The 23,590-nt window shown below is 35.1% G+C and overlaps 1 protein-coding gene across 6 annotated transcripts in view; it reads left to right on the forward strand.

Annotated features, from left to right (window-relative positions):
- Window positions 1–23,590, forward strand: part of CFTR (CF transmembrane conductance regulator) — a 183,359-nt gene that overhangs the window by 60,969 nt on the left and 98,800 nt on the right. For all 6 annotated transcript variants that reach the window (XR_013414627.1, XM_077994446.1, XM_077994448.1 and 3 more), the window contains 3 exon segments: window positions 345–437; window positions 6,935–7,117; window positions 17,704–17,895. Coding sequence is in view for 5 of the 6 variants with exons in the window: in XM_077994446.1 (XP_077850572.1) it covers window positions 345–437; window positions 6,935–7,117; window positions 17,704–17,895 (468 nt within the window). In the remaining variant the exon portion in view is untranslated.

Here is a 23,590-nt window from a genome sequence, read left to right on the forward strand (position 1 = left end):
TTGGATTAAGGCACATTAGTGGGTAATTCAGGGTTGCTTTATAAATTCATCACTAAGGTTAGCATATAATAGTACAAGGAAGAATCAGTTGTATGTTAAATCTAATGTGTAAAAAGTTTTATAAAGTATCATATGTTTAGAGAGTATATTTCAAATATGAATCCTAGTGCTTGGCAAATTAACTTTAGAACACTGTAATAAAATTATTATATTAAGAAATAATTACTATTTCATTATTAAAATTCATGTATAAGATGTAGCACAATGAGAGTATAAAGTAGATGTAATAATGCATTAATGCTATCCTGATTCTATAACATGTTTTTGCTCTCTTTTATAAATAGGATTTCTTACAAAAGCAAGAATATAAGACATTGGAATATAACTTAACAACTACAGAAGTAGTGATGGAGAATGTAACAGCCTTCTGGGAGGAGGTCAGAATTTTTAAAAAATTGTTTATCTAAAGACCTATTTTCTTCTTGGTGAATCTGGATTTCATCCTGATGGCAAATAAAATTAGAATGATGATATAACTGGTAGAACGGGAAGGAGGATCACTCACTTATTTTTTAGATTAAGAAGTAGAGGAATGGCTGGGCGCTCATGCTTGTAATCCCAGCACTTTGGGAGACCAAGGCAAGTGGATCACCTGAGGTCAGGAGTTCAAGACCAGCCTAGCCAACGTGGTAAAACCCTGTCTCCACTAAAAATACAAAAAATTAGCTGGTCATGATGGCAGACGCCTGTAGTCCCAGCTACTCGGGAGGCTGAGGCAGGAGAATCACTTGAACCCAGGAGGCGGAGGTTGCAGTGAGCCGAGATCGTACCACTGCACTCCAGTCTGGGCAGCAAGATGAGACTCTGTCAAAAAACAAACAAACAAAAAAATAAAGGAATATTAAATGCAATATAAAAGCTCTTTTATTTCTAAGTCATATAATTTGTTTCACATAACAAATCAGGAAATAATACAGAGATCATAGGCTTTGGAGCTGGGTTTGAATCCTGGCTCTGCCATTTACTTTCTGTGTAATCTAAGTCAAGTTGCTTAACTTTGTGGGCCCTCTGGCTCTCCATGTGTAAAATGGAGAATATTAATATTTACCTTGCAAGTTTGTTGTGAAGACTGAAGGAGACATTTTGGGTAAAACATTCGTCAGAGTACCATGCACACAGTGGTTCCTCAATAAACATTAGCTTCTCTGATTGCAAGTTCCAGTCCAAAGTGCTTTATATATACCAGTTAATAAAAGGATGTGGGAGAGATATACCCGTGTATTGTTTTCTACCATTTTTAACCTATTTTCATCCACCATTACAAATTCTGTTATACTGCTCGACATAAAAAATATTATCAATGATTTTTAGTCTCTGAAGAGCAATATTTGATTATTGAGCACACCTGTGGAATTTTTAGTTTCTTCTCACTTACATGGGTTGTGTGCAGGTAGGAGGTATGAAGCCAATGTCCTAGGTCTAAATCTTTCTCAATGTCATACTTTGGATTCATTTATATAAGTAACTTGAGTACCAGTGCTTTGTTTTACTTCATTTTTTAAAGATATAGGAAACAGAGTAATTCCCATGTGCCTAGCAAAATTGTTTGGTATAAAAGTTTGTGGATCAGATTTATTTTACTTTGATTTTAGGAATTTCAAGTGTCTTTGTAGGCATGAAGGAAAAATATGTAGTTTGACATTTTCTACTACTTTCAGGTCATTATTTTCCTACTCTAGTGCAAAAATCCTCAATTCCTGTCTCACTCCATCTAATTAAATAGGTAGCATGCTTGAGCTCTTACTATGTGCCAGGCACTAGGATAAGCGCTTTATATGTTTTTTGCCACTTAATTCTCACAGCATTTCTATGACCTCAATAAAATTAATATTTTCATTTCACTGATAATAAAATGGAGGCTTCAAAAAGTTTAGGGACTTGGCTCAGCTCACACAACTGGCAAAGATTGAAAACGGATTTTGGTCCCAAATGTCATAGGCTGGAGCCCTTTCACTAAACTGTTGTCTTCCATCTGGTGGCATCTACCTCCTCCAGTCTTTGTCACCTAAACTCTGTGCACCCCTTGGTGGCATTTACTTATGATGCTGATGCTTGTTAAATTTCCTGTTTGAGACTTTAATATCCATATAAACGAGTCTTCCAATACTTTACTTAGAACTTTTATTTTGTAGTGACTTCTTCAGAAGCTTTCTCTCTTAGTCATATCCTGAGTTTTGTTAGCACCTGGACTTACCTCGCTTTGGAATTGTTGCACTCTGAAATCTCTTTCGCAGCCTGGAATTTCCTAATCTTCCAACTCTTTGAGTCTTTTAATTCTACATTTACTGCCTTTCCATTTCATCAGAATTTCTAGTCTCCTTAATTCTTCCTTTTGGACTCCTGATTTAACCTCTGCTTATTCAAAGAACAGTAATTTCATTCTCTCAGCTGCACTCTCAATTCCCTTTTCCTTTTGGTGATTTTTTTTTTTTCCCTGCAAAACACTTACTTTATCAGTTTTGGAGAAGGAAGTGCTATCTGAGAAACAATAGTGCTATCTGTTGACTCTAGTCAACTGTAAGTTTTATACATTTATTGTTTCAACCTTATATGGGTCTATAATCCTTCTTGGGAAATCCTTTCATTTGTCTTTAATTTTCTTTACCATTTCCCTAAAGGCTATTCCAGATTTTTATCACATTCACAAAATTCCCATCTTCTCCCAGGATCTGTTCACCCCCAGTAGATGGCCTTGTCTCCCACAATACATAGAGAAAATAGAGGCCACCATCATATTTGAATGTTTCCAACATCTCTCTTCATCCTTGGAATTACCTTTTTCTTCTTTTGTATCTAAGAGAAAGACGTATGCTTCCTCTTACCCTTGTCTGAACTATTCTATTTTGCTTCATCTTCTCAGAACAGGGGACCAGCAATTCTTCTTCCTCCAGAAGCTTCAATATCTTTTGTCAACTGACTCCTTCTCATGTTTAAATATTTTCAGGTTAAACAATTTCTTCCCTGACTTTTGCTCATGCAACCTCATGCCCAAAACCTTATCACTCTTCTTCCCTTTGCTGTCAAGGCTGTTCTCACGTCTTCACTTTTTGTGGACTTCTCCCCACTACAACATAGATTCTGTTATCACCAATCTATTAAAACTGTTATACTCTTGTAGAATATATCATTTAATGTAGCTTCAGTGAACCGTTCTTTCCAGATCATTTTGGCCTCAGGCCATGACTTCTAAGTCTGCCCTGCCTGCCACTTAAGTGATTATGGGCCACTGGGTCCCCACCTAGGCTTCCGTGTTAGTTGGTTTTCACTTGCTGATAAAGACATACCCAAGAATGGTCAATTTACAAAAGAAAGGGGCTTAAAGGACTCACAGTTCCACGTGGCTGGGGAGGCCTCACAATCATGGCGGAGGATGAAAGGCGCGTCTCACATGGAGGCAGATAAGAGAATAGAACTTGTGCAGGGCAACTCCCCTTTATTAAACCATTGGATCTTGTGAGACTTCTTCACTATCATGAGAATAGGATGGGCAAGACCCGCCCCCATGATTCAATTATCTCCCACTGGGTCCCCTCGGCAACACATGGGAATTATGGGAGCTACAATTCAAGATGAGATTTGGGTGAGGACATAGCCAAACCATATCAGCCTCATTCTGACTTTTTATGTTCTCTGTGGGTGACCTCTCTCAGGCTCAAGTGATATCAATGTGCTGATGACTCTCAAATGCACATCTCTGGCTTCAGTTTCTTTCTTGAACTTCATACATATGTTTCCAAATTTCCTGCACGTACCTCAATGTTCTTGTTCCTCACTCCCCAGGCTTCATAAATACCCACTCATTTTAGTGTATTCTCCATCTCCTTTGATAGCATCTCTGAGAGGCAAGTCCCTGGTGAGTTATATATGACTCCTCCCTTGCTCCAAACCTGAGAGTAAGTAAAATTCCTATTAACATATTAGGAAGCTGAGGCTTAGACAGTTTAAGTAACTCAAGCATGGTTACACACCTAGCTAGGGCAGAGCTAAAATGTCAGGCTAGGCTTCTATGACTCCAAAGTCCTTTCTCACTCAGCATATCATCACTTATTTAAAAAAAAAAATCACATATATGATTTTTTTTTCTTTAAGAGACAGAATCTTGCTCTATCATGTGGGCTGGAGTGCAGTGGCACAATCATAGCTCACTGTAACCTTGAACTTGGGCTCAAGTGATCCTCCTGCCTTAGCCTGTTGAGTAGCTAGGGCTACAGGTGCACACCACCATGCCTAGCTAATTTTTGTTTGTTTGTTTGTTTTTTGAGATGGAGTCTCACTCTGTCACCCAGTCTGGAGTGCAGTGGTGCAATCTCGGCTCACTGCAACCTCTGCTGCCCAGGTTCAAGCAATTCTCCTACCTCAGCCTCCTGAGTAGCTGGGATTACAGGTGCCTGCCACTGCACCCACCTAATTTTTGTATTTTTAGTAGAGACAGGGTTTCACCATTGGTGAGACTTGTCTTGAATTCTTGACCTTGTGATCCACTCGCCTCGGCCTCCCAAAGTGCTGGGATTACAGGTGTGAGCTACCACGCCTGGCCGCCTACCTAATTTTTAATTTTTTTGTAGAGACAGGATCTCACTACATTGCCCAGACTGGTCTTGAACTCCTGTTCTCAAACGATCCTCCTGCCTCAGCCACCCCAAGTGCGGGGATTACAGGCATGATTCCTTGCACCTGGCCCGTATATATGATTTTTAGTATATGTAAATATACACATTTACTATATGTAAATGTAAATATAAATATAAATGTATGGAGTGATATCCATTGAAATGTTAAACATAGTTCTTAGTGGTACAACTACAGGTGATTTCTCTTTTCTTATTTCTAGTTTTCTATGTTTTCAAATGTGTCTTCTGTAATCAGAAATAAAAGTTATAGTAACAATAGTCTTCCATTGATACAAGTGCTTATTGGATAAAAGTCCCACTTCTAAGCATGAAACTCACAACTTTTAGGTTAATAGCCTTTGTCACCTTGTCAATACATCTGACCCAGCCACTCACACCATTCCTGAGATATATTTTGTTCCTTTGTGCCTAAATCACTGTGCATGCAGATCCATCTTCCCGAAACACCTATAACGATGTCTTAGTCTTGTGAAATCCTACTTACATCCTTCATAGCCTAGCACGCATGTAATTTACTTGGTCAAGGGTGAGTCAGTTGTTCTCTTGAATGTACTCCTATATGACATGGTGTGATTTCAATTGTTGCACCAAGCACATTGCAATATTAATTCATTTATCATTCTCCCATGTAGGACATTTGAAGTAGTTTCTAATACAGAGATTATACTCTATAAATATTTATTAGATAAATAAATGAATAAGGGAATAACAAATACCTTTGTCTCATTTTAAAATACTTTCATTGTTAGCTACCCATATATAAAAAACTCAAAGCAGTAGTCTTCAAGCTTGATTGTTTATGTATGCCTTAAAAGAATTTTGAAAACCTATGTACCCCTGACACACTTTTAAGTTAACTTATAAATATTTCGACATAGTTTTAAGTGGTGGCAAATGATGTAGTTTCTTGTGTATTTTGCACTGCGTAAGTATGCTACATGGATTTCTTCAAAACCTTGAAGCTGCAGTTTCAGTGCATTCAATTTATGGAAAATAAATGAATTCATGAAATTGGCTCTTATTGTCAAGTCAATCAGCTAGATATAACTTGCTTTCTGTCAGGAAAAGTCTGACTTTAAAATACAGATAATTAATAACTATTATTAATTACTTTATTAAATTATTAAAATTTAAAAAATAATTAAATAATTTGTTAATTAAAATGCCTTATTCCCCTACTCATTTCTGCAATTTGACTCTAAGAATAGATAAGACACATAGATTGCCTTATGTTTGAAATCTGGGTGAAATAAGATACTGCCTCCTTCAGTATTTCTGCCTTTGCTTTTATGGGAGCCTCTTTCAAGAGAAAGTCATTCTCTCATGGTCCCCTTGTTTGAGTCCCAGAGGTTTTTCTACTCCAGAAAGTTCTGCGTAGTAAGACTAGTACTATACTCCCTTGCATGGTAAGTGAGAAGGCTGTCTGTATAAAATGAGGGAAGGACTCATGAGAGGGAAGTAGGTCAGGAGAAATGATAGATTCTCAGGCAGGTTAATTGTAGGAAAGAGTTAATAGAGTCCCTTAAAACAAGGTGCATTTGCTTCCTCCTGATCAATCTTTAGGACTGTTTACTTTGATTTGAAGACCACTATGCTAAAGCTTCCCAAGGGGCCAATAGTGAGGCAAGGAATTTTTAAAAGGGAATTACTTCTTCCTAGCTACTTTTGTGAAATGAATTCATTTGAATCATCTGGCAATCTCTTCATATTTATTTTCAACAATAATTGCTTCAAGAAATGCTCTGAGCTTCTCAGAAGAGGATGCTACCAAAAGTAATGGAGTAGAATTCAGATTTGGGTTGTGACTTAAAGCTATGTGACTTTAGTCAGTTAACTGCTGAGTCACAGTCTACAGCTTTGAAAGAGGAGGATTATAAAATCTATCTCATGTTAATGCTGAAGATTAAATAAGTGTTTATGTACCCAGCTTATAGGATAAGAGGGTGTGTGTGTGTGTGTGTGTGTGTGTGTGTGTGTGTGTGTGTATGTATGTATTCAGTCTTTACTTAAATTAAAAAATCTTTAACTTGATAATGGGCAAATATCTGAGTTTTGGATCATGTCCTCTAGAAACCATATGCTATATAATTATGTACTATAAAGTAATAATGTATACAGTATAATGGATCATGTGCCATGTGCTTTTCAAACTAATCATACATAAAACAAGCATTTATTGAAAATATCTGACAAACTCATCTTTTATTTTTGATGTGTGTGTGTGTGTGTGTTTTATTTAACAGGGATTTGGGGAATTATTTGAGAAAGCAAAACAAAACAATAGCAATAGAAAAACTTCTAATGATGATGACAGCCTCTTCTTCAGTAATTTCTCACTTCTTGGTACTCCTGTCCTGAAAGATATTAATTTCAAGATAGAAAGAGGACAGTTGTTGGCGGTTGCTGGATCCACTGGAGCAGGCAAGGTAGTCTCTTTTATTCTTCACTATTAAGAACTTAATTTGATATCCATGTCTCTTTTTTTTTGTAGTTTGTCTGTAGTGCTGAAAAGTATTTTTGGAGAAATTCTTGCATGAGCATTAGGAGAATGTATGGGTATAATGTCTCGTATAATAGAAATTACTCCACTGATAATTTACTCTGGTTTTTTATTTCCTCATATTATTTTCCGTGGCTTTTTCTTCTACATATTTATATTTTGCATCACATTCAACACTGTATCTTGCACATGGCAAGCATTCACTAACTTTATTGAATAAACGAATCATCCATTTTACCCAGTCTTCACCAGAACAGACATTTTTTCGGAGCCAGTCCAGGAAAATCATCACTTACATTTTGCCTCAATAACCTCATGAGCAAAAGGTCCCCATTTTTGTTAACATTAGGGTTTTCAGAATAGATTTAGATTTGCTTATGATATATTATAAGGAAAAATTATTTAGTGGGATAGTTTTTTGAAGAAATACATAGGAATGTTAATTTATTCAGTGGTCAACCTCTTCTCCATATCTCACCCTAAGAACAACTTAACCGGGCATATTTGGAGACACATCTGAAAAAAACTAGTAGATTAGAAAGAAAACAGTGCAAAAGGACCAAACTTTATTGTCAGGAGAAGAGAAGACTTTGTAGTGATCTTTAAGAACATAACCCATTGTGTAGATAATGATAAACACTTGCTGTCTTTTACTATTGAGAAAATAAATTTAAAAGACATGAAAGAATCAAATTAGAGATGAGAAAGAGCTTTCTAGTATTAGAATGGGCTATAGGGCAATAGGTATTTGCTTCAGAAGTCTATAAAATTGTTCCTTGTTCCCATTTGACTGTCATTTTAGCTGTGGTACTTCGTAGAAATGTAAGAAAAAGTTTAGTGATCTCTTGAAGCTTTGCAAAATACTTTCTAGAATTATACCCAATAATCTAAGTCAAACAGAAAAAGAAAGAAAGAGAGGAAGGAAGAAAGAAGGAAATGAGGAAGAAAGGAAGTAGGGAGGAGGGAAGGAAAGAAGGAGGGAAGTAAGAGGGAAGCAGTGCTACTGCTGTAGGTAAAAATGTTAATGAAAATAGAAATTAAGAAAGACTCCTGAAAGGCGATTATTTATCAATATCTAAGATGAGGAGAACCATATTTTGAAGAATTGAATATGAGACTTGGGAAACAAAATGCCACAAAAAATTTCCAGTCAATAAATTTGGTGTCAGGCTGGGTACAGTGGCTCACACCCATAATCCTAGCACTTTTGGAGGCAGAAGCAGGTGAATTACTTGAGTCCAGGAGTTTGAGACCAGCCTGGGCAACATGGCAAACCCCATCTCTACAAAAAATACAAACAAACAAACAAAAAAATAGTTGGGTGTGGTGGTGTGTGCCTGTAGTCCCAGCTACTTGGGAGGCTGAGGTGGGAGGATCACGTGAGCCTGAGAGGTGGAGACTGCGGTGAGCCATGATTGCATCACTGCACTCTAGCCTAGGTGATAGGCTTAAAAAAAAAAAAAAAAAAAAAAATTGGTGTTCACAATGATAATAATACAATTTGGTTGTTTCTCTCTCCAGTTGTTTTCCTACATATGAAACAGGCTTTTAAAATAAAATAGCTGGAATTGTGTATGTTTTCTTACATAAACATTTTCTTTCTTAATATGTTATTATTTTTCTTCTGTACTTGTGTATTATTACTAGCAGTTTCACTATTAAAAAATTATACCATAGGAGGGGTTGATACTAAATAAGTTAACAATGATCTAAACAAGGATGTTTATGAAAAGGTAGTAATTGTGTTTCATAGAATTTTAAAAATTAATTCTGCATATGTCTTCAAGATCAATTCTATGATAGACGTGCAAAAATAGCTTTGGAATTACAAATTCCAAGACTTACTGGCAATTAAATGTCAGGCAGTTTTATTAAAAATTGATGAGCAGATAATTACTGGCTGACATTACAATTGCATCTTATGGGAAGCAGCTATGAAGGCAGAGTCAGAGGAAAGCAGTGGTCCCTTGGGAATATTTAAAAACTTCTGAGAAATGGAGTTTACCAGCTCAATCTAGGAGGTTGCCTTTTAGTAGTATTAGGAATGGAGCACTTTATAGTTGTTTTTTTTGGACAAAAGATCTAGCTAAAATATAAGATTGAATAATTAAAAATATTAACATTTTAATTTAAATCTTACCCACTCAATACAATTTGGTAATTTGTATCAGAAATAACCTAATAATTCTTCTACTTCTATAACTTACTCTAATATGTTTGCAGAGATTTTATGTAAAGCTCTTCAATATAACATTGCTTTCAGGAGCCAAAAATTGGGTGGGAGGAGTCTCATAAATGTTGAATAATAGGAGTTTGATTAGATAAATTCTGGTGTACTTCTATAATGGCATGCTATTCAGCCAATAAAAGGGCTCTTAAAGAATGACTGTGACAGATGTATATGATATACTCTTAAGTGAATAAAGAGTTACAAAATGTTATGTACAAGTTACAAAATGTTATGTACATTATGATCCATTTTTCATAAAATCACATGTGTATGTATATATGTGTCTGGAAGGATAAATTTATCAAGTTGTTATCTGTGAAATTTTGGGTATATTTTATATTTCTAGATTTTCTGTTACTTTGTTACTTTGCTGATAAAGTAATAACCTTGTTGACTTTTATCACTCTCCCCTATTCATAATCATCTAGGCTGCAAAGGGACCATGTCTTCTTTATTTTTATATTCCAAGGACTGTCAACAAGTGCCTAGCACTTGACAGATATTTTATAGAAATTTAACTGAATATCTTTAGGAAATAGATTTTTGTTTGTAGTTGTTCTAGTCTACATTGTCTTGCACTTATGAAACTTCCTTGAATTATTTTAGTGAAGCAATATTAGTATAGAATTTTGCATCACAGGATGCTCTTGAGTGAAAGCTGGCTTGTGGCATCTCACCAGTGGGTGGGAAGTTTCAGTCCTTCTGTTGTCCACATCACAGCTGAAGCAGTGCTGTTGCTGACAATTCCTGACACCACCTTGTCTCTATTATCTATCATTGCCTCACTATGGTACTGAGTTTTAGCTTATTCTTGTAGTAACCAGAACTCATATGTATAGAATAAGCTATTAGCTCATGTTTTTGCTTGCTTTTCATACAGAATACATGTCTGCAAAGAGTTTTATCAATGTTTTGGAATTTTGGGAGATATGAAGTTAAATTCATCATTGAACATATATACATACACACATATGTATAGACATGATACATGATTTATTTTATTTAATTTTTAAAATTTTATTCTTTTTAGAGATAGGGTCTTACTCTGTCACCAAGGCTAAACTTCAGTGGTGTGATCACAGCTCACTGTAACCTTGAACTCCTAGGCTCAAGTGACCTTTCTGCTTCAACCTCCCAAAGTGCTGGGATTATAAGCATGAGTCACTGTGTCTGGTCCAATATGTATATATATATTTTTAACCTGGATCATCACTATATTGTGTTTGGGTTCATAAAGCTGTACTATGTGAAAATATCACTTCTAGTTTTAATTTTGTGCAAAACAATTTTATATAGAAATGAGGTAATTTAGATTTTTTCCACGTAATAAGAATTATAAAATTTACTGAAACAAATATCAAAAAGATATCTGTTACTTGACCTTCCTTTCTTCTGAATATATTTTAGGTGATATTATTTATTAAAATTTAAAAATGAAAATTAAAATATATAAAAAGTTGAAAATTCTTCCTCTCTTTACTGTCTCTCATTTGTCCATTTTCCATTCTACTGCATTCCCTCATCCAACCAAGGTAGCCAACCTGGGTAATTTTTTTTAGTATCTTTCCAGAGATGTTTATATATATATATACACATATATACACACACATATATATACATATATATAATCAATATATATTTTTATTGTTCCCCACCTCTCTTTTTATGTAACAATATGCAGAGTTTTGTTTCTTGCTTTTCCCACTATCTTGGACAACTTTCCATATTCAAAGCACAGAGGACTTGCACATACATACACACTGCTGAATATTTGTGTCTCTCCCCTGCCATTCATATGTTGAAATCCTAACTCCCAAGGTGATGGTATTGCAGGGTGGGGCCTTTGGGAGGTGATTAGTCCATGAGTGTGGAGTTCTTAGTAAATGAGATGAGTGTCTTTATAAAATAAGCCTTAGAGAGACCCTCACCCCTTAGAGACAACCTCACCCCTTAGAGAGACCCTCACCCCTTTCTGTCATGTGAGAACACAGCAGGAAGACAGCTGGCCATCCAGGAATCAGGAGTCTCTTAGCAGACCCAATCTGCTGGCACCTTGATCTTGGACTTCCCAGCTTCCAGAACTGTGAGACATAAATTCCTGTTATTTATAAGTCACACAGTTCATGGTATTTTGTTATAGCAGCCTGAACAAGGACACACACACACACACACACCCTTAAATAGATGCATAGTATTCTATCATATGGATGAATATTCTATGATAAAATGAATCACTATTGATTGACATTTGGGTTGTTTCCAATATTTTGTTAACACAAAGAACAACATTATAAATAACTTTATATACATACCATTTAGCACATCTGCAATTGTATCAGTAGGCTTCCTATAAGTGGTCAAGCATTTGTGTACTTGTGATTTTGGTAGATGTTGTCAAATGTCCTTCCCTGAAACTTGTACCAATTCATACTCATGCCATACACTCTATATAAGAGTGCTGATTTTCCCACAGTGTTACTAACAGATGATATTATCTAATTTTAAAAGTTTCTCCTCTTATGGAGAAAATAGTATGTCAATGTATTTTTAATTTGCATTTCTTTTATTATGAGTAGTGTAAGATATCATTTCAACTTATACACAGGAGGAATTTATCTCTATATAAAGTGATCCTAGAATCATAATGAAAAATATCACCAACTCATTAGGAAAATGTACAAAGCATTGAACAGATATTTCATCAAAAATAAAAATATAAGTGGTCTTTAAACATTGAAAGGTAACATTTGAACAAAGACTTGCAGGAGTTGAGGGATTAGGGAATGTAGACTCTGGGAAGAGTCTTCAAAGTAGCAGGTGAAGCAAGTAGAAGGTGAAGCTTTCAGATGGGACTAACTATACCCGTCTGGTTTGAAGAACAGTAAGGAGGTCACTGAGGCTGGCATAGAGTAAGACAGGAAGGGTAGAATACTGTCAGAGAAGTAATCAGCAGTGGAGGTAGGGGGTAGACCATAAAGTCCTTCATAAAGAGTAAGGCTTTTTTCTCTGGGTGAGATTAGAGGCCACCAGAGAGTTTTAAACAGAAGTAACAGGGCCACTTTGGCTAATGTTTTTAGGCTATTCTATAGGGAGACAAGGGAGGAAGCAAGGAGATGAGTTAGGAGTCTATTGTGCCAATTCAGGCAAGTGATGATGGTGGCTTGATCCAGGTAGTGGTGGAAGTAGTATAGTAGGAAGTGATCAGATTCAGGACATGCTTTGAAGGAAGATCCAATAGAATTAATGGATAAGTTGAACAATGGTATATGAGAAAATTCATAGAGGAGTCAAAGATGATTCCAAGCTTTCTGGACTGAGTAGCTGGAAGGATAAAGGTGCCATTTACTAGAAAGATAATGGGGGAAACAAGTTTTGGTTGGAGCTTGGTTAAGTTTGAAATGCCTATTTGACATCCAAATAAAGATGTTAGTTGGATGTACAAGTCTAGTTTCAAGGAAGAGGGGGCTGGTAGTGTGAAGATGGGGCTGGATGAGATTCCAAAGGAGAGAGGGTTGATAAGAAGAGAAAGGGGTCTAGGGGTTAGCCTAAGGGCATTCTAAGTATTTGAGGTTAGGGAGGTGGGTGAAGAAAATCCAATAAAATAAAAGTCTGAGAAGATAAAGCTAGTGAATGAATGTGGCATCCTGGAACCAAACTGATGTCAAGGAGAAGGGTGTTATCAGCAAGGTCAAATGCTCATTCATCAAGTAAGATGAAACTGTGATAATTAACCAGTGTCTTTTGAAATACAGAGATAACTCGTGACTTAATGAAAGCAATAGTAAAGAAGGTCAGACTTGACCAGAATGAAATTAGAAAGAATAAGAGGAAAGAAAAGACCAAATACAGACCACCCTTGATGCCTTATTCTTTTGATATACTCTTGGTGTCCACTCGCTAATACAATTGACCCTTAAACAATACAGGCTTGAACTGCATGGGTACACTTATTTGTGAACTTTTTTTCAACTAATACATTGGAAAAATTTTGGGAGATTTTTGACAATTTGAAAAAACTCATAAACTATGTAGGCTACAAATATTGAGAAAATTAAGAAAAAGTAAGATATGCCATGAATGCATAAAATATATGTAGACACTAGCCTATTTTATCATTTACTACTATAAAATACACACAATCTACTATACAAAGTTAAAATTTATCAAAACTTAACACACACTAACCCTTACCCTACCTGGCACCATTCGCAGTCAAGAAAAATGTAAACAAACATAAAAATATAGTATTAAACCATAACTGCATAAAACTAACTGTAGTACATATGGCACTACTGTAATAATTTGGTAGCCACTTCCTGTTGCTATTACGGTAAGCTCAAGCGTTGCAGGTAGCCATTTAAAACACCACGTGATGCTAATCATCTCCATGTGAGCAGTTCTTTCTCCAGTAAATTGCATATTGCAGTAAAAAGTGATCGCTAGTGATTCTCGCATATTTTTCATCATGTTTAGTGCAATGCCATAAACCTTGAATAACATCAAGCAATCCATACAAAGTGCCACTAGTGATGCTGTGAGTGCTCCCAGGAAGCATGGAAAAGTTGAAACAGTACAAGAAAAAAGTTGAATTGCTTGGTATTTACTATATATTGAGGTCTGCAGCTACAGTTGCCTGTAATTTCAAGATAAATGAACCCAGTATAAAGAGTACTGTAATAAAAGAAAATAAAATGTGAAACCATCAGTGCAGCTATGCCAGCAGGTGTGAAGACCTTGCACTTTTTCAAAAATACAAACTATGAAATATGTGTTAACATAGTATGTTAACTATGAAATATGCTATGAAATATGTGTTAACATAATATGTTAACTGTGAAATATGTGTTAACATAATATGTTAACTATGAAATATGTGTTAACATAATATGTTAACTATGAAATATGTGTTAACATAATATGTTTATGTTATCGGTAAGGTTTCCAGTCAACAATAGGCCAGTAGTACTTAAGTTTTTGTGGAGTCAAAAATTATATGTGGATTTTTGACTACACAGTGAGTTGGCACCCCAACCTTCATGTTGATAAAGGATCAACGGTATATTATTTATTTTTTGTATTTATATTCATAAATAAGATTAAATCTATATTTCCAAGCAATCTTCATAAGATTTTGTTGTTATTATTATTATTATTATTGAGACGGAGCCTTACTCCTTGTCTCCAGGCTGGAGCACAATGGTGCGATCTCGGCTCACTGCAACCTCTGCCTCCCGGGCTCAAGCAATTCTCCTGCCTCAGCTTCCCAAGTAGCTGGGACTACAGGCACGCGCAACCACATCGGCTAATTTTTGTATTTTTAGTAGAGACGGGGTTTCACCATGTTGGCCAAGATGGTCTTGATATCTTGACCTCGTGAACCGCCCGTCTCGGCCTCCCAAAGTGCTGGGATTACAGGCGTGAGCCACCGCACCCGGCCATTAACATTGTTACCCAATAAAAAAAATCTGGAAGCTTGTCTTCTTTTCCCCTGATTCTGTAACAGTTTAAATAGCACTGGAGTTACCTGTTTTGAATTTTCTTTTTTCCCAAGCGGTCCCTTATGAGTTTTCTCTCTGTTTTATTTATTTCAATTTTTATATTGTATTTTTGCAACTCCTTTGATGATACTTTTCTTCTTGATTAGGTTTCTACTAAAACCAAACAAGCTTTCCATGAATTAGCTTTTAGATTTACTTATTAGTTTAACTGTTCTGTTGTATCGTTATATCAACTGTTCTGTTGTATCTGTTGTATCGTTAAATTTTATAATTATAAATTATAAAATTTATAAGTTTATCTTTATTAATTATTCTATTTTTCTTCTGCTTTTTTGTTGTTTTTCTAGTTTTTGAGTTAGATGTTTGATGCTTTTTTAAAAAGTTGTGCATTTTCCTCTGGGTAATACTTTAGCTATGTATTATGGATTCTGGTATATAGTGTTTCTATTACATTGTTTTCTAGAAAATCTGTAGCTTTGTTTTATATTTGTTTCCTCTTTGACCTAAGATATCCTAAGGGAAAGTTTAACATTTTCCAGAAAGAAAACAAATTTTCTTTGTTTTCCAAGAATGTTGTTCAAATTATTTCTACTTCTTGGAATTTTTATCATTTTTGTGTATCCAGTAAATAGTCAATAATTGTACTTGCTCTCTGACCACATAAAAGAATGTATTTGTGTAATTTCTATTAATAGAGTTCAACTCAGATATTAAATGTACATCATTATTCATGATATCTAGGTCTTCTACATCTTCACTTATCTTTTTTCTACTTGCTTTGTCATTAACAGATAAAGTTGAATTAAAAGTTTCAACTACATACGTTTCTCTCTGTTATTCCTTATCGGTTCTGTAATTTTTACTTCAAGAATATTGCTTTTTAAACGTAATGTGTAGATACTTATAATTGCACTCTAGCATTATAAAGATCCTTTTCTTTTTCATTGAATGTATTTGGGCCTACATATATATGTCTAACATGAAAATTATAGTCCTTTTTTTTGTTTCTTTGTTTGTATTTACAGTTTTAAGTTCCATTTTCAACCTTTATGCATTCTTTGCTTTAGGTGTGTCTCTTTTAGTTAGCATAAAGTTAGGTTTGTCTTTAATTTCATCTGAAGTCTTTTCCTCTTAATAGATGGGTTAAGCCAATTGAAAAATAAAACTGACTTACATACTTTTATTTCAAGTATGTCCTCCACAAATATTTTTGAATAGATTGGCTAATATACTTTGGAATTTGTTTAAAAAAGTTTTTTAAAAAAATAATTGTGGTGAAATGTACATAACATAAAATTTATCATTTTAACCATTTTTAAGGGCATAGCTCTGTGGCATAAAGTATCCTCACATAGTTGTGCAACTGTCACCTCCTTTTGATTTTTGTTTACTAATTTTGTAAATTTGATTCATCTGAGTTGTCTTACTATGTTTTGTTGTATGTTTTTCTTTCCTTTGTTATGAAGCCACTGTATTGTCTGTAGACTATGTGTATCTGTGAGTGTGTGTGTATATGTGTGTATTATGGCTTTTAAAAAAGTCTGTATTTGTGTTCCAGTGGCAATAATTATACTAATAACTTTATGTTAAATTTTTCATTCTATGTGACCCTAGTTCACTAATATGAGCTCTGATAAAATCAGTGCTTTTTCGAGGTTAGGAGATCGAGACTAGGAGATCGAGATCATCCTGGCTCACACGGTGAAACCCCGTCTCTACTAAAAATACAGAAAATTAGCCGGGCGTGGTGGTGGGTGCCTGTAGTCCCAGCTACTCAGGAGGCTGAGGCAGGAGAATGGCGTGAACCCAGGAGGTGGAGCTTGCAGTGAGCCGAGATTGCACCACTGCACTCCAGCCTGGGCGACAGAGACTCCGTCTCAATAAATAAATAATTAAATAAATAAATAATAAATAAATAAATAAATCAGTGCTTTTTCTTCCTCTGCTACCTCCTTTCCTTCTACTCAATTTTAGTCAGTAGTAGTATCTTTTTTCAGATTTATCGTTGTATTGTTAAATCTGCTTATGCTTCTGTTACTTTGTTTATTAGCTTTAAATGATACCTTTTGATTTTCAGCTTTTCTTGATAAAGTAATCAGCAAATTTCCTTTACACTCCACACTTACACCCCATTTCCTTTGTTTATTTGGTTTTTACTGCTAACTTTTCTTATTGTCGGGCATATAACAGTTCTTCAACTCTAATTCTGTCATTAGTTTTAATTTTTGTTCACAGTTATATAAATCTTTGTTCACTGATAGTCCTTTTGTACTATCATCTCTTAGATGACTGTATACTCCAAGAAAAGCTCATGGGAACAATATTACCTGAATACATCTCTATTACCTAATCTTTACCTAATAAGATGAAGATAATGAATCTACTTTGTAGGATTTCTGTGAAGATTAAATAAATTAATATAGTTAAAGCACATAGAACAGCACTCAACACAGAGTGAGCACTCAGCAACTGTTAGCTGTTACTAACCTTTGCCATTCTTCTTCCAAACCTATTCCAACTATCTGAATCAGGTGCCCCTTCTCTGTGAACCTCTATCAAAATACTTGTCACACTATATTGTAATTGTCTCTTTTACTTTCTGTTGTATCTTTTGTGCTTAGCAGAGTACATGGAACAGGAAATATTTTAAATATTTTCAATCAAATTAGTTAATAGGATCTTTAAAAATAAGAATATACACTTCTGCTTAGGATGATAATTAGGGGCAAGTGAATCCTGAGCGTGATTTGATAATGACCAAATAATGATGGGTTGTATTTCCAGACTTCACTTCTAATGATGATTATGGGAGAACTGGAGCCTTCAGAGGGTAAAATTAAGCACAGTGGAAGAATTTCATTCTGTTCTCAGTTTTCCTGGATTATGCCTGGCACCATTAAAGAAAATATCATCTTTGGTGTTTCCTATGATGAATACAGATACAGAAGTGTCATCAAAGCATGCCAACTAGAAGAGGTAAGAAACTATGTGAAAAATTTTTTATTGTGCATATGAACCCTTCACACTACCCAAATTATATACTTGGCTCCATATTCAATCAGTCTACATATGCTTATGTTTCCTCTATGGGTAGGCTACTGTGAATGGATCAATTAATAAAACACATGACCTATGCTTTAAGAAGCTTGCAAACACATAAAATAAATGCAATTTATTTTTTAAATAATGGGTTCATTTGATCACACTAAATGCATCTTATGAAATGGTGAGAATTTTGTTCATTAGTGAGACAAATGTCCTCAATGGTTATTTAAATGACATGCATATAAATGATATGTGGTATCTTTTTAAAAGATACCACAAAATATGTGTCTTTAAAAATATACTGCAAAAATTATTAAGATGATTTTAATAATTTTAATAATACTATTGCCTAATGGAATGAGCATTGATCTGCCAGCAGAGAATTAGAGGGGTAAAATTGTGATGATATTGTATCCCTGGCTTTGAACAAATAACCATATAACTTCTAGTGACTGCGGTTCTTTGATGCAGAGGCAAAAAGAAGATGATGCTATTACTCATTTCACAACAATATTGGAGAATGAGCTAATTATCTGAAAATTACATGAAGTATTCCAAGAGAAACCAGTATATGGATCTTGTGCTGTTCACTATGTAAATTGTGTGATGCTGGGTTCAGTAATTATTGCTGTAAATGTTAGGGCAGGGAATATGTTACTATGAAGTTTATTGGCAGTATACTCCAAACAGTATTTCTGATTCAAAAGCAATATCTTTGATAGATGGCATTTGAAATTCCTTTATATAATCTTTTATGAAAAAAATTGCAGAGAAAATAAAATGTAGTTAAAAATACAGTATCCAAAAAAATGGAAAAGGGCTAACTGTGGATTAGATAGAAATGGCAATTCTTATAAAAAGGGTTGCATTCTTATATGAATGGCCTTCCATGTATATACTCAGTCATTCAACAGTTTTTTTTAGAGCCCCATTCTTATTTTTTATACACTTTGAGAGCATAATGAAAAGAAAAGCTATCCTGCAAAAGTTTTGGACTTACTTCAGAGAGGATATACTTCATTCCTCAAAAGGCCTTCTTCCAGGAATAGTATTTCATAACCTGGAGGTTGGAAAAATCTGGATTTTATACAAAAAAATCTGAGTGTTTCTAGAGGACACAGATAGTTGTCTAGGAGGGGACTAGGTTGTAAGAGTGGTAGTACCTTGCAAGATAAATCATGGGCTTTATTTACTTATGAGTGGAAAAGTTTTGGAAGGTGCCTTGCGGACTTTTTTTGTGTTAAGTATGTGTTTTCCCATAGAAATCAATTTATAAATGGTGGTTGGATTTCCTCAAATCAACCTTTAAAAGTATATGTAGCCAAAATATAACTTAAATATATTACTAGTAATAAATTTAGTACTGTGGGTCTCTCATTCTCAAAATGAGCATTTACTAATTTCTGAACACTGTGCTAGGTCCTGGGAATACTAAGTTGAATAAGACATAGTCTATTTCCTGAAGAGTTTATAGCAGAGGCCCCTGTATTAATAATGAAGGATTGTGTGGTATGTGAATAATATATCAAAAAGGTTATTAAAAATAATGAAAAAAGGAGAAGAGGAAGAACATCTTTTTTTTTTTCTGATTGCATGGGCATCCTTAAAATTATTTTTGAAGTGTACAATTCAGTGTTTTTTTAGCATATTGACAGGGTTGTATGATCATCACCATATTTGTGGCCCCTTGAAAAGAAATCCTGTGCCCATTAGCATTCAATTACCATTCCTTTGTAGCTAAGTCTTCCCCATTCCAGCTTTGAGCAATCACCCATCTACTTTCTGTCTCTATCAATTTGTCTCTTCTGGATGATAATATAATAGGGGTTTTTGTGCCTAAATAAGTTTCTAAAGAAGAAGCAGTTAAGGAATCATCATTCAGCAAATATTTATTAAGACTTGCTATATTTTATACAGTGTACTAGGAGTTGGAGATGAAAATATGTGTAGAATATGAATCATATACTTCAGGGGTTCGTGGACTAGTGGGAAAGACAAACATATCAATAACAAATCAAACTAGTGATGTAATAGAAAATGACAGAGGCGTTTTTACAGGAGTAAAAGGAGGTAGCATGGACTCTATCTGGGTCTGCATGATGTGAAGAGTAACCTCCTTACACAAAGAGGCACAAGGCTAATGTCCTCTGATACAATGATTCACCATGCAATTCTAAGGGTGACAAGAATGAAACTTAGGGCCTTGAAGGAATATTTTGATTAAGAGCTGCCAATAAAGTAGAGTGAAGATTAGATTGATGTGAAGAAGTAGGAGATTAATGAGTAAATGGTCACTGGCTTGTTGAGAAGATTAACTGAGATGTACATATAATGTACCTAACACAACGTCTTGTACAAAGTAGCCATTCAGTAGAGACTAGCTTGTATTATCTCCCTTTGAGGTGAAGAAAACTATTAGAAATAGTATTTCTATTACTGATAGTATTTCTTCTACTTATGCCTCCCTTTGAGGTGAAGAATACTGTTAGAAAACATGACATGGGAGAAATACCCCTGAGAGCCAGTTCTTGTTAGTGACTACTGTGCAGAAAAGATGGAGGTTGGTGTAATTAAGGAGAAGGAAAGCCATGAAGCCAAAGAATTATGAAAAAGCATCAATATGAATTTTCATGATATGAATTATGAAAAAGCATCAATATGAATTATGAAAAAGCATCAATATGAATTTTATAACCACAAAGTGGTCACTTATGGTTATAAAAGGATGGTCACTTATAAATATAGTAGTTGTTCTGTGTGATACAATTTACAGAAGTTGATATATCATGTGGAAGAAAACAGCATAGAATCCTGAAGGTCTGAACTGTGGCCACACTGGCTCCATGCTCAAGAAATGGCAATGGGGTTGGGAGGTGATTCCACTTTATGTCCCTTTCAGACACATAAACATGACTTGTGTGAGTACCTTATGCCAGACACTATTCACTGTGTAGTGAGCATGGTGGGTATGAAACGACAACTTTATTGTCTTTTCTGTCAAAGAACTTGTAGGCTGGTTGGGGGAAGAGACCATTTCAATATGAAGTGCTGAGCTAGAGCTACCCTTAGGGCACTACAGAAGCCTAGTTGATGGTTTTTAGCCTGGATGGACAGTTCAGGGGTCTCTAAAATCAGACGCCTTGAAGACTGAGTCGAAGACAAAAAATATATTTTGGACAGAGGAAATTGTATGAACAGAAACAAGGACATGAAACTACTTGGTTGGTGCAGGGTATCATCAGGATAGAACCAGATAGAACCAGATAGAACCAGAGTGTAAATAAGCCAGAAGGCCATGTCATGGAGGCCTTGTATAGCAGTCTCAAGAATTTGATTATGGAGAACTTTCATCAGGGGATGATGTAATCAGCTTTGAAGTGTGGATATATCACTGACTGTGATAGTGAGGAGCAGAATTAAGGTGGACATGATTAGAAGCTTTGTGAATAGCAGAAAGAACATAGATTTTGAAAGCTGACAGACTTGGGTTACTGAAGAAAGTTACTTAACCTTGCTATGTCTTGAGTTTTATCCTCTGCAATATGGGGATAATACTGCCTATTTTGTAGAGTTTAGTGGATTATTCTGGCATATATAATATAAAATAAAAGTTATTATTATTATTGATGGTACTATTTGCTATTCTGACTAGAAGGAGAAAGACTAATAGGAAGCTATTTCAGGAATCCGGATATGGTCATGATGGACAGGAAGAGACAAGAGTTATATATAGGAATTCTGGGAAGATAAGAAATGTCATGTTTATGTACTATTTGCATCCATCAGAAAAGGCATCAGGAAAAATGATCCTTCAGGAAAGAGTGATTTTTTTTCTTTAAGAAATTAGAAGAGGAGAGAAATTGGTTTGAGATTAAGGACTCCATGCATAACAAAAATTGGGAGGGAAGACAGGTAGAAATGCTATGGGGTTAGGAAGGAAAAATGCAGAGGTGAATTACTTAGAATTGAGACATCTGATCAAGACAGAGGAATCACAGCTTTTGCTAACGAAGTACTAGTGGAAGATGCCACTAGGTGAGGTTTAGTAAATAATTGTCGACTATAGGCTGCATTTAAAAAACTAAACAATTTATGCTTCTTCTTTGCATAAGTGTCAAATAAAACATTCAGCTTTTTATTTCAAAGTATCTCTGAGTCCCTGTTCCCTTTTATGTTCTGCTGACTTTTGTAACTGATTTAGGCTTCCTTAGTCATCTTATGATAGAAAAAATCACCCAGGCATTTCCTACATTTCTTGTATTTTTTAAAAATGTAATGGATGTAATGAATTTTAAACAAATGTAATGAATACAATGAGTAACTTAGTATATGCTGTTTTCTTCTCTATACTGAATGTTTAATATATGTTCTTTTCTATGCAACTACATGGTCAATTCCTTGAAAATATCAACTCCAAAATCTTTATTTTGGTATACTCCATGTAGCACATTGAGAGAGTATTAAACTCTTGTTGGATGATTGTTTCAGAAGTGTTTTGAAGTAGGCATGTCAGTTGCAAAAATTTTGCTCAGCAAATGTTGTTCTGTCTCACAGTCTCAAGACATTGAACAGATGATTACATGGTAGCATGTGATTGCTGGGAGTAACAGATAAAAGTAACTGAAAGTGCTCAGTTATCCTGACAGTGAAAATCAAAAGTGTCCCCTATTTTCAGTGACTTAAGAGTTTCCATTTTTGTGTCTTTGGTATTGTTGTTAAATAAGTGTTCTCACCTTTGAAAAGGCCAATAAGAATTCAATACACTATAATGCCTGTGTGCCAAATGAAGGTGCCCTTTTTTTTTTTTTTAAGTGTGGAGGAGTTTTGATCATAAGAACTTGAAATACCTACAGAATCCTTTATGGTTAAGCAGCTGGTGCCAGCACAAGAATCCCTCAATATGTTCTCCATGAAGCCCTGTTCACCAAATGCAAACATTCATGATTCAGTATGTTTTCATTTTGACTGCCAAAGTTGATCTATTTCTTAATATATTACATCTAGACTTGGAACTGGAGATGAGAACAGAATATTATCTTCCTCATTTTTGTGTTTTTGTTCAACTCTAATGTCTGCAAAGCACTTGCGTATGTAATGATCCTTGATGTCATAGGAGCAGGCAGGTAAGTGTAAAGTTGTCTGGATAGGAGAAAGCATGCACAACATATTTCACATAGTTTTCTGATTTCAGTTTGTTTTTGGAAATTATTCACTCAGTGAGATAGCTTAAAGACGTTATCACAGGGAAGGGCATGGAGATAGTTCGTGTTGATAGAAAACCTGTAATGTACAGCCATGAGTGACGAGTCAGGTTCGGATTCTTCACCTTCAGTCCTCCTCTTTCATAAACAGCTCCATGTTTTGTTTTACATTTTCTACTTTAAATATAGGTTATAGAAGAATGAATTTCTAGGCAAAGTGACACTTATTTTAAAATACTATTATGTATCCCTGTGCCCATTAACTTATCCTACTATTTTTCTTCCCCTGTGTCCAAACCACCTTTAGAATCTCCTAAATATTTGTAGCTTTTGTAAACAGCACTGGAGACTTTGCTAGTTTAAAAGGAGAAATCAACATAATTAAGCCCTAGTTAATACTTTTGGAACCACGTAATGGTCTTCTT

This window comes from Macaca mulatta, chromosome 3, assembly GCF_049350105.2.
Source record: "Macaca mulatta isolate MMU2019108-1 chromosome 3, T2T-MMU8v2.0, whole genome shotgun sequence".
NCBI lineage: Eukaryota > Metazoa > Chordata > Mammalia > Primates > Cercopithecidae > Macaca > Macaca mulatta.